This window comes from Bison bison, unplaced genomic scaffold (genome assembly GCF_000754665.1).
Source record: "Bison bison bison isolate TAMUID 2011002044 unplaced genomic scaffold, Bison_UMD1.0 scf7180017864466, whole genome shotgun sequence".
In the NCBI taxonomy this organism is placed as follows: domain Eukaryota; kingdom Metazoa; phylum Chordata; class Mammalia; order Artiodactyla; family Bovidae; genus Bison; species Bison bison.
Genome location: NW_011495027.1, coordinates 9251031 through 9263176, shown reverse-complemented (window position 1 = coordinate 9263176; position 12146 = coordinate 9251031). Strand labels below are relative to the sequence as shown.

The window sequence follows — 12146 nt, the reverse complement described above, 5'->3', positions numbered from 1 at the left end:
CAGAATTAAAAGACGCTTACTCCTTGGAAGGAAAGTTATGACCAACCTAGATAACGTATTGAAAAGCAGAGACATTACTTTGCCAACAAAGGTCCATCTAGTCAAGGCTATGGTTTTTCCAGTGGTCATGTATGGATGTGAGAGTTGGACTGTGAAGAAAGCTGAGTGCCAAAGAATTGATGCTTTTGAACTGTGGTGTTGGAGAAGACTCTTGAGAGTCCCTTGGACTGCAAGGAGATCCAACCAGTCCATTCTAAAGGAGATCAGCCTTGGGTGTTCTTTGGAAGGAATGATGCTGAAGCTGAAACTCCAGTACTTTGGCCACCTCATGAGAAGAGTTGACTCGTTGGAAAAGACCCTGATGCTGGGAGGGATTGGGGGCAGGATGAGAAGGGGACGATGGAGGATGAGATGGCTGGATGGCATCACCGACTCGATGGATGTGAGTCTGAGTGAACTCTGGGAGTTGGTGATGGACAGGGAGACCTGGTGTGCTGTGGTTCATGGGGTCGCAAAGAGTCGGACACAACTGAGCGACTGAACTGAACTGAACTGAACCCTTGGATAGTCTTGTTTCTCTACAAGGACCTTATAAGTTCTTTTCAGAATATGGAATGTGCCTGGGGACTGGAATAATTTAATTCCTCCTCCACCCCAGCTTTATTAAGGTATAATTGACAAATAAAATTATATTTAAAGTGTTCAATATGGTAGTTTGATAAACATATACATTACAAAAGTTTCCCACCATCAAGTTAGTTAACACATCTGTCACTTCACATATTTACCTTTAAAAAATTTTTTTGGGTGAGAACACAAGTTCAACTCTCTCAGCAAATAATACAGTTATTTTCAACTCTACTCACCATTTTATACATTAGGTCCTCATATTTTAATCTTCTTATAGCTAAAAATTTGTATTCTTTTACCAGCCTCTGTTTCTCCTGTATCCCCAGCCCCTGGCAACTCATTTTTATGAGTTTGACCTTTTTTTTTTAGGATTCCACTTGTAAGTGATACCATGCAGGATTTGTCTTTCTCTGTCTGACTTAGTTCACTTTGTATGATGTTTCATCCATGTTGTCACAAAAGGCAGAATTTCCTTCTTTTTAAAAGCTGAATAATAGTCTGTTGTATATATTTTTTCTTTATCCATTTATTTCTTAATGGTTAGGTTGTTTCCATGGTTTAGCTACCGTAAATAATAACTGCAGTGAAATCAGGTGTACAGACATTTCTTTTTTTTTTAATTTTATTTTATTTTTAAACTTTACATAATTGTATTAATTTTGCCAATTATCAAAATGAATCCATCACAGGTATACATGTGCTCCCCATCCTGAACCCTTTGAGATACTGATTTTGTTTCCTTTGGATATAACCCAGGGATTGCTGGATGATATGGTACTTCTGTTTTGAATTTTTTGAGGAAACTCCATACTCTTTTCCATAATGACTGTTTTGATTTATATCCCTACCAGTAGTATACAAGGATTCCCTTTCATCCATGTCCTTGCCAGTATTTATCTCTTATCTTTTTGATTTGTAAGTGTTAGGTGCTATCTCATGATTTTGACTGGCATTTCCCTAGTGAACAGGGATGATGTGGTGACCTTTTCATGGGATGATAACCTTTTCATGTGCTGTTAGCCATTTGTATGCCTTCTTTGGGAAAATGTCTGTTCAGATCTTTTGCCTATTTTTAAACTGGATTATTTGTTTTTTGAGTTTTGTAAGTTCCTTGTATATTTTGGATATTAACCCTTGGTGGATGTGTGGTGTGCAAATATTTTCTCCCATTCCATTGGTTTCCTTTTCATTTTGTTGATGGTTTCTTCTTTCTACAGTGCAAAAGCTTTTTAGTTTGATATATATTTAAACTCGTTTATTTTTGCATCTGTTGCTTTCACTTTTGGTATCAAATCCAAAAAATCATCGCCAAAACCAGTGTTAAGAAGCATTTCCCCTTTGTTTTTATTTAGGAGTTTTATGATTTCAAGTCTTCTTTTAAAGTCTTTAATCCATTTTGAGCTTATATTTTCATATGATGTAAGATAGGGGTCCAGTTTCATTCTTTTGCATGTGGATATCCAATTTTCCCGTCACCATTTATTGAAGAGATTATCCGTTCCTAGTTCATGGCTCCTTTGATGAAAGTTAATTGACCATATTGGCATAGGTTTATTTCTGGGCTGGATATTTTGTTCCATTGATCTATATTTCTGTTTTTAATGTCAATATCATACTGTTTTGATTACCATAGCTTTGTAATATAGTTTGAAATCAGGGCATATTATGGAAACAAGGCTGGAGAGCTTTGTTCTTTTTTAGTATTTATTGCTTTGGATGTTTGTTTTTTTTTCTTTAGTGGTTTTCTATGAGTTTTTATTTGTTTTTCTATTTCTGTGAAGAATGCAGTTGGAATTTGGATAGAGATTGCATTGAATCTGTAGATCACTTAGAGTAGTGTGGACTTTCAGCAATATTAACTCTTTGAATCCATGAACATGAAATATCTTTCCATTTATTTTTATCTTCAATTTCTTTCATCAATGTCTTATAATTTTCAACATACAGATCTTTTTACTTAAGTTTATTCTTCAGAATAAATGTATTCTTTATTGACCTTTTCTGTTGTTTTTCTGGTGTTTCTTTTTATTTATTTCTCCTCTAATCTTTGATATTTCCTTTTTCTGCTAACTGTGGACTTATTTCGTTCCTCATTTTTTAGTTTCTTGAGGTGTGAAGTTAGATTGTTTATTTGTGATTTTTTTTTAATTTTGGTACTTATCACTATAAACTTCCCTCTTAGAACAGCTTTTATTGGATCCTATAAATTTTGGTATGTTATGTTTTCATTTCATTTGTCTCAAGGTATGTTCCCTATTGATTTCTTCTTTAACCCTAATGGTTGTTCAGGAGCTTGTGGTTTAATCTCCATATATTTGTGAATTTTCCAATTTTCTTCTTTTAGTTGGTTTTTAGTTTTGTGTTATTGTGATTGGACAAGGGGCATGATATGATTTCAGTCTTCTTTTAAAACTTTATTAAAACTTGTTTTGTGCCCTAACTTATGATCTATCTTGGAGAATGTTCTATGGGCACATGAGAAGAATGTATATTCTGTTTCTGCTAGAAGGAATGCTCTGTGTATAGTTGTTTTATCCATCCGGTGTAAGGCATAGTTTAAGTCCAGTGTTTCCTTGCTGATTTTCTTTTTGGATGATCTATCCATTGTTGAAAGTGGCATCTTGAAGGTCCTTACTATTATTGTATTGCTGTCTATTTCTCTCTTCAAATCTGTTAATATTTGTTTTATATATTTAGGTGTTCCAATGTTTGGTTTGCATAAGTATTTACAATTGCTCTATCTTCCTGATGAATTAACTGCTTTATCATTGTATAATGACCTCTTTGTCTCTTATGACAGTTTTTGTCTTTAAGTTTATTTTGCTGATATAAGTAGAGCTACTTTACTATGTGCTGATTTCCATTTGTATAGAATATCTTTTTCCATCCCTTTGCTTTCAAACTATGTGTATCCTTAAAGCTGAAATGAATCTCTTGTAGGTAGCAAATAAGTTAGTCCTGTTTTTTTTTAAGTCCACTCAGCCACTTTTATGTCTTTTAATTAGAAAATTTATTCCATTTACCTTTAAAGTATTTATTGATAGAGATGGACTTACTATTGCCACTTTAATGTATTTTGACATTTTGTGTTCTGTTGCTTCTTTCTTCTCTTGTTCTTTTCCTTTGTGATTTGATGATTTTCTGTAATGGTGTGTTCTTGCTCTTTTCTGTTTATCTTTTGTATCAACTGTAGAGTTTTGTTTTGTAGTTACCTGGAGACTTCCATTAAAAAGTCTTACAGTTTTAACAGTCTCTTTTAAACTGATAAAAAATTTGAACACATACAAAAGCTCTACAATTTTATACTCCCTCACATTTTGTTTCTGATGCCACAATTTATATCTTTTAATATTGTGTATCCAATAATAAATTATTATAAATACAGTACTTTTATCTTCTAACCATTATACTGGAGTTGTAAGTGATTAACTACCTTTACTAATTAGCATCCTTTCATTTCAGCTTGAAGAATTTCCTTTAGCATTTCTTGTAAAACTGGTCTAGTGGTAACCAACACCTTCAGTTTTTTTTGTTTTTTGTTTTCTTTTAAGCTTTTATTATTTAAATACACCATACTAGAGCAAATGTCTCTGAAAATATCACAAATAAAAGATTTTTTTTTTCATTTAGCAAATTAGAAGTGGGAAATTTCTACATAGTAGCTGCTATGAGCCTGATTTTTTTTCCCTTTTTTTTTTTTTTGTCTTTGCCATGGGAGTAGCAACATTAGGATAAAAACACTTATATGTATACATACAATGTATTTTACAGAGATACAATAAAAGTGTTTGTGATAGAATATCACAAAAGCCACATCTCTTTCCTTTATCTCATGTTCAGTTTTGATTGAAACACATTTCCTTACAACACTTAAATATACAAAGAGCAAACAGAATGTTGTTAAGGTAAAACACAGGGTACAAACTCTGGCCAGTGCCCTGCTAATTGTTAATGAGGGTAGAAAGCAAATTTGAATGCTTCTTTTAATTAGCTTCATTAGTCATTTCCCTCTTCCCAAGCTCCCTCCCCTCCTCTCCCCCCACCAAAGATATCCTCCAGTGGATCTTTTTTCATTTTCTCTACAGTCTCCCATTAGCTCAAGTTCACGGAGTCCTTAATGTTCATATTCAGTCATTTTAATACACCCATAAATGCGGGAAGAGCAATCAAGACTAAAGAAGGTGCAATGGCATGGAGCTGGCACTGGTGCTAGCTACAAAGGTGACTTGTCTACTGAAGACACATGGGATCCACCTGTGATAAACAAGATCTAAGATGAAGGCACGCATTCTGCATTACTCTGACCTTTTAGCAGACCTTCTGGTCTGGCAGTAGTGGATTGCTCTGAAGTGAATTCAAATGGCCATTGATGAGAGCTGTAGGTCTATCATGTTCACAAAATAAACTGCCATTGATGTAGTGAAACTGATCTCCCGGGACCAGGCGATTCCGGCAGGTAGAGCATGTAAAACACTTTAGATGATACACATTGCCTTGGGTCCTCATGACGAGTTTACTCGCAGGGAATAGACAGTCCACAAGCACTGCAAGCACCACTATTCCCAAATAACCTAATGTAGTCATTTCTGCAAAGGATCATGCTGCTCTTGGTGTAACAGGACGTGCCGATGTCGCCCAGCTGCGCCTGGCAGCAGGAGCACTTGAGGCACCGGCTATGCCAGTAGCTGTCCATGGCACAGAGCAGAAAGCGGTCTGCAATCTTGCCCCCGCAGCTTGCGCACAGCTTCCAGGAAAGGGAGCTGGCCGTCAGCAGGGGCGGCTGGGAGGTGCTGTCCGGATTCACCATGGTCTGCTTTTCCCCTATCTTGCAATATTGCAAAAGGGGACGGCGGCTGCTTTTTTTTTTTTAACGCGCAGCTCTGAGGCTGAGTTGGGCAAGGGTCCCACGTAAGTGTCCGGCGGCGGGGAGCAGAAGTGTCAATCTCGTTCTCGCCGTTCTTTGGCTCCGCGCGAGCAGCTGCAGGAGCCCTCGGCACGTGCAGCACGGCGCAGCGGCAGCAAGTGCTGCTACACCTTCAGTTTTTTTTTCTAGCAAAACCTCTTCAGAATTGAAGAAAAACTTTGCTACGTAAAACATTATTGGTTGGCAGTTTTTTTCTTTCCACACCCAAAAATTATCATTCCACAATCTGCTCCACCAGGGTTTTGCTGAAATATTCACTCATAGTCTTATGGGAATTTCTTTGTAATGAGTTGCTTTTCCCTTGCTGCTTTTAAGGTTCTCTCTGTCTTTTGTTCAGCAAGTGAAAGTGAAAGTTGCTCAGTTGTGTTCAACTCTTTGTGACCCCATGGACTGAATAGTCCATGGAATTCTCCAGGCCAGAATACTGGAGTGGGTAGCGTTTCCCTTCTCCAGGGGATCTTAACCAACTCAGGGATCAAACCTAGGGCTCCCGCATTGCAGGTGGATTGTTTACAAGCTGAGCCACAAGGGAAGCCCAAGAGTACTGGAGCGGGTAGCCTATCCCTTCTCCAGTGGATTTTCCCAACCCAGGAATTGAACCAGAATCTCTTGCATTGTAGACGGATTCTTTACCAACTGAGCTATCAGGGAAGCCCTTTGTCTTTAACTTTTGGCAATTTAATTACTGTGTGTTTCAATATGGGTCTCTTGAGATTCACCTTCTCTGGTAATTTCTGGGATTTTTTTGGATCTGGATGTCTGTTTCCCCATGCTAGGATAGTTTTCATACATTATTTCTTTAAATAAGTTTTATGTCTTTTTCTTCTGGGACCCTTATAATGTGTATATTGGTCCACATGATGTTGTTCCATAAGTCCCTTAAGCTAATTTCACTCTTTGTCAATCTTTTTGGTTTTGCTCCCCTGATTGCATTAACCCCAATGTCCTGTCTTTTAAGTTCACTGATCCTTTCTTTAAGTTGAGCCTCTTGGGGTGCCATCTCCATCCTTCCCTCTGTAGCTGTCTGTTCCTTTCTTATGATGCCAAAATACAAGTATTAAAGCCTCGAAATTAAATATTGTCAGTCAGTATTGATTTAATTTTTAAGTTGAGTAACCCGTTTTTAAAATTTTGAAATATTTGACTCCTTAATGTCATTCTCAGCTGCTAAATTTAGAAGTATTTTCAAAGAATTCCCATATTTCAATTACATACAGTCCAAAGCCTTTGATGATGTAAGTATTTTGTTTAATTATTTACCTGTCTATCTTTTCTTACTGGATTGTGTGCTTTCTAAGGACAAGGACCAGATCACATTCACTTTTATGTCCTTAGTGCTATCAGTGATTGGTACATTATAGGGGCTCAAAAAATGTTTGTTAAATGAACGCATGCAATTTTCATAGGTGGGTTGTTTAGATTTATAAAAATGTCTCTGAATGCTAAATAAATTATTTACTTCTAGGTCTAGCATATTACTTTGACAAAACTTGATGATAAATTATTAATAGTATTAATTTTTGAGAGTGGCAGATGTAAAGCAAGCTTATTTTAGTAAGTTTAGAAGTTAAGATGTTTGAACTATTATTCCATAGACTCTTCCTAAGGCATATTTTCTAACAAACTGAGAATTCAAAAATTCTATCCTATGATTGATTAAATTTTATTTTTTTAGCTTCTTTATACAGATAGGAATTTTGTGATTTGTGCTCCAACTGGTTCTGGGAAAACTGTAGTGTTTGAACTAGCTATAACAAGACTGTTAATGGAAGTACCATTGCCATGGTCAAACATTAAAATTGTTTACAGTAAGTATCTGTATATTGAAAAAGTAATAATTAATCATAATAATGAAAACCCATTGAGGTAAAAGTAAGAAATAAGTTCAAATTCAAGACATAAGAATTATTATTTAGTTTCTCATACTTTTTAAATAAAGACATATCACATTTGGATCTTCCCAACCCAGGGATTGAACCCAGGTCTCCTGCATTGTAGACAGACACTTTACTGTCTGAGCCACCAGGGAAGTCCTATTATTTAGTTTCTCATACTTTTTAAATAAAGCCATATCACATTTGGTCCTGTTACCATTGAATTCAAAACACATTTTCCCAGATTTCAAAACATATTTTCCCAGATTTCCCTCTTCTCTCCTTTTTAACATATATATTAAAATTTTTTTCATCAAAAAATATATGTGCTTAGTCATTCTGTCATGTCATGACTCTTTGCAACCCTGTTGACTGTAGTCTGCCCAGGCTCCTCTGTCCATGGGGATTCTTCAGGCAAGAATACTGGAGTGGATTGCCATACCCTCCTCCAAGGGATCTTCCCAACCCAGGGATTGAGCCCAGGTCTCCCATATTGCAGGTGGATTCTTTACTATCTGAGCCATGAGGAAAGCCCCCCAAATTTATACATATGGTTAAAAAAAGACGATGATCATAAATGGTGATAATTTCCTGTCTTACCTTTCTTCACTATTAGTTACAATTTTCTCTTGTTAGTTCTGCTCAGTGATTAACTTTATATATCTGAATATGTTTATGTTATTAACTTTTAATGTATGAATATTAGGTGGTATCTAGATGTGTGCTAACTTTATTAACATTTGTGAAAATAATTTTTAAATTGCACTGACATTCAAGATGGATATCTTATATTGCAGTGGCACCAATAAAAGCCCTGTGTAGTCAGCGTTTTGATGATTGGAAAAAAAAATTTGGACCAATAGGATTAAATTGTAAAGAACTCACTGGAGATACAGTAATGGATGACCTATTTGAGATTCAGCATGCCCATATTATTATGACAACTCCAGTAGGTGTTATTTATATATATTTTTTTGTTTTTTAGAAAATATCTCTTTCTCTTTACCATGAATAAAAACTAAAAGAAAACACAAAGTAGAAGAATGTATTTGCAATGTGAAGCAAACAAACAAAAAGTACTACTGTTCAGGGTATATAAGGAACACTAACAAGTCAATTAAGTAAAAGATAAACAATTAAAGGGAGTAAATTGGCAAAAGATATGGATAGGCAGTTTGTTATTGTGGACAATTTATAATCACACTTGTTGCTGTATTCTTTTATCCAAATGTTATGTATTATAGAGGGAGGACCTTGGCAGAGCTTAAAAAGGGTAATTAGACTATAATTTTGAGTAAAAGTTAAAAATAAATGGGGGTTCAGTTTTTTAAACACAGTATTATCAAAATTCCATAAGTCTCTTTGGATACTTTTAAGACATCAATATTAACTAAAATATTGCCCATCATCTGTAATATCTTAAAATTTTATCAATATCTTAATAATACTTATTACAATTCCTTATCATATTAAACCACGTGCATTTTTTTCCTAGGAAAAATGGGATAGCATGACTAGAAAATGGAGAGACAACTCTTTGGTCCATCTGGTTCGATTGTTTCTCATTGATGAGGTAGTGAACACATTATTCACTTTCAGATATAAACATGAAGAGATGATTTGAATGGACAAACTCTATATGTGCTTTATCCCTTCAAGGGGAAAATGCTTATTTTCTTAGGGAAGTGTGTTTAATATTGTTTTACATTTTAGTTGACTAGATAGATTTTTGTTTTTAGCTAATGAGTCTTAATTTTTTTCTCAGGTACATGTTGTAAAAGATGAAAATCGTGGACCAACTCTTGAAGTTGTAGTCAGCAGAATGAAAACTGTGCAGATTTTGTCTCCTGCTGTAGAAAATACCAACAGTATTATTCCAATGAGATTTGTGGCTGTATCTGCAACGATTCCAAATGCTGAGGACGTAAGCTAGAATTTAATCTATCAGTTTTTCTTTTTATGGCTTAGTGAAATATTTGATCTTAGAGAAAAGTGAGGAGTTTTTTTCTGTAAATCACCTAACCAATTTAATTGGAAGGTATGTTGTGGAAGGTTATGGTTAGATCTCATAGCTATGACAGTATTAAGGCCGTGAAATTTGGTTGAGTGGATTTAATAAAGTATGTTTGGTGCAAGTCCATTGTTTATTAGTATCTGAAAGTCATAATTTCATGGATTTTAGACATTTCATAAAAAGCTGGCTAATATGATTGTTGTAACCAGCTGACTCTAGTTGTCTAGCAAATATGATAGAGAATAAAAATAATTAGTATTAATTGAATGATTGCCACCCACCTCCCCCATTTCTATTTGCCTGGAATTGTCGTAGGCACTCTTAATAGATGCAAAAGTGAAAACATATAGACCCTGCTCTTCAGGAGGATCTCAAAGTTAATAGGGTACACGAACAGGTAAAGAAATAATTGTGCAATATTATACTTTCTATGACAAATACATGTCCTACTTTTTTCTTCAGTTTTTTGGCAAGCTTGAAAAATAAGACAGTCTCCCTCTGCTTTCTCACTCCTATTTACTTAACAGCCTACTTGTAAGGTGACTTGTTCCCTCAGCTAATTCTTAGAAATTGTTTTCATAAAAGCTGCTATACAGTATTCTCTAATCCAGTGTAAAATTTTGCCTTTACTCTAACACAATCATTTTTATTTTTAAAATGACAACTTGTTTTGCTTATATTCAAAACTAATAGAGAAAATTTTAAAGTATGTATAAACAACAAAAACCAGCATTTGTCCTTCTAGATGTATTGATGAATTCATAATATGCATACTCATTTATGACTTACATGCTACTTTTAAGTGTTTCCATGTCAATAAATGTTATATTCGTTTATACTTCTACCATTAGCTATTTATCTGTAGTCTAACACTGGATAATATAATGAAATTATTGTTATTATTACTTATAAATAGTTCTCATTTGTTATTGAAAATGGTACCTTATTTTAAAATTTTGTACTGCTTTGACTACTACTGAAGTAAATATTTTTAATATTTTAGTCAATCACTTTAAGTTCTTTTTGTTTTGCAACTTGTCAGGTCATAGACTTTGTCCTTTTTCACATTGGGATACTAAACTTTTATATTGATTTGTAAGCAATTACTAAATATCAGTACTCTAATTCTTGAAACTGTCTTCCCCTTCGTGATAATCATTACTTCTGTGAACACCATCTGTCTCTTTCTATAAGTCCTGTTCCTCAGTTTTGCCTTTATCCTTGGCCTTCTCAAATTGTAAATTCTTGTTCTCATCCGTACCTATGAGAGCTTTGAAGATGTTTTAATAATTCCTTCCTATGCAGTTAGAAACTCATTAATCTTCCTGTCAAAGAAACTGTTTCAGAGCAGAACATGAAGCCTAACCAGTCTATGTGAAGTTAAGGATTGCTCTCCACAGTTCCAGAAATTAACTAAGGACTCTAGAATTGAGTCTGAAATATGCTTTTGGCATTTCCATCTCACAAGTGTTTATTTGTTCTGTGTTTAGAAAAGTTGTCAACCTTTGCCAGCCTTTGCCAATCATTACTTTGCTACTATTCAGCTAGTATTCAGTATAACACAAAAGAAGTGTCAGCTATATCTGAGCAATATCTGAAATATATATCTGAAATATATCTGAAAAATAGCAAAGAAGTTACAGTGCTACTGAGAAATTAAATTTCTTTGTTGAAATTAGTTTTAATTTAGACTCTATAGAAGGAAACTAAAACAAAATAATAATAATTGAAAGTTTATCATGTTAAAAAGTGGATGTAATCTTGAAACACTGCTAATTGAAAATATTTACCAATATATCAATTGAATAGTATCTTTAAAATATGTAATGTTGAAAAAGACTACTTGACTAAATATTTTTATACCTTGACTTTAAGGTGATCTGTAATTGGGCATGTTAGCCATAAAACTTTACTAGAAAAAAATTCATTGTGTGTGTTTCTGTCATTTAAAGATTGCAGAATGGCTTTCAGATGGTGAAAGATCTGCTGTATGTCTGAAAATGGATGAGAGACATAGACCAGTGAAACTTCGGAAAGTGGTTCTTGGGTTTCCCAGCAGTGATAACCAAACTGAATTCAAGTTTGATTTAACCCTCAACTACAAAATTGCCAGTATTATACAAACGTACTCTGATCAGAAACCCACACTTGTGGTATGGATTGTTGGTTGATTATTTTTTAATGTAATGTTTAATTTTTAATATGATTAATATAAAAATTATTCATTCGTTTTTAGTTTTGTGCAACAAGGAAAGGTGTGCAACAGGCTGCTTCGGTTCTTGTGAAAGATGCAAAATTTATTATGACTGTGGAACAGAAACAGAGGTATATTTTAAAATATTTTCTTGTATGTAGAAAGACTTTCAGGGATAACGTAAATGAGATGAGAAAACTGGGTTGACCTTTTCAAGTTACTTGACTTTCCCAAGCTAGCTTCCTTATCTGTAAAATAAAGATAATAGTAATTTGGAGGATTAATAAGACAATGAATCTTAGTACAACTGTTGATCCTGTCTTCTTTATTTCATAGCCCTATTTGAAAGATTATTCGTATTTCTTCATTTTTTACTCACTTCCAATCCATGTTGTATCGTTTACTAAAGCCAATCTTGTCAAGTCATCTCTCAGGAGCCTCTAACACGTTTGACCACTCCTACCTTATTTAAAAACACCAGTCTGTGTGTTTTCATGATCACTGTCTACT

The 12146-nt window shown here is 34.5% G+C and overlaps 1 protein-coding gene and 1 pseudogene across 1 annotated transcript in view; one reads left to right on the top strand and one right to left on the bottom strand.

Annotated features, from left to right (window-relative positions):
• The window catches only part of HFM1 (HFM1, ATP-dependent DNA helicase homolog (S. cerevisiae)), a 110446-nt gene that overhangs the window by 19925 nt on the left and 78375 nt on the right, over window positions 1-12146 (top strand). The window contains exons 6-12 of the mRNA XM_010860419.1: window positions 6719-6789; window positions 7230-7362; window positions 8226-8377; window positions 8924-9001; window positions 9194-9352; window positions 11395-11595; window positions 11679-11767. Coding sequence (XP_010858721.1) covers window positions 6719-6789; window positions 7230-7362; window positions 8226-8377; window positions 8924-9001; window positions 9194-9352; window positions 11395-11595; window positions 11679-11767 — 883 coding nt within the window. The remainder of the gene's footprint in view (window positions 1-6718; window positions 6790-7229; window positions 7363-8225; window positions 8378-8923; window positions 9002-9193; window positions 9353-11394; window positions 11596-11678; window positions 11768-12146) is intronic.
• Window positions 4761-5437, bottom strand: LOC105003321 (annotated as a pseudogene).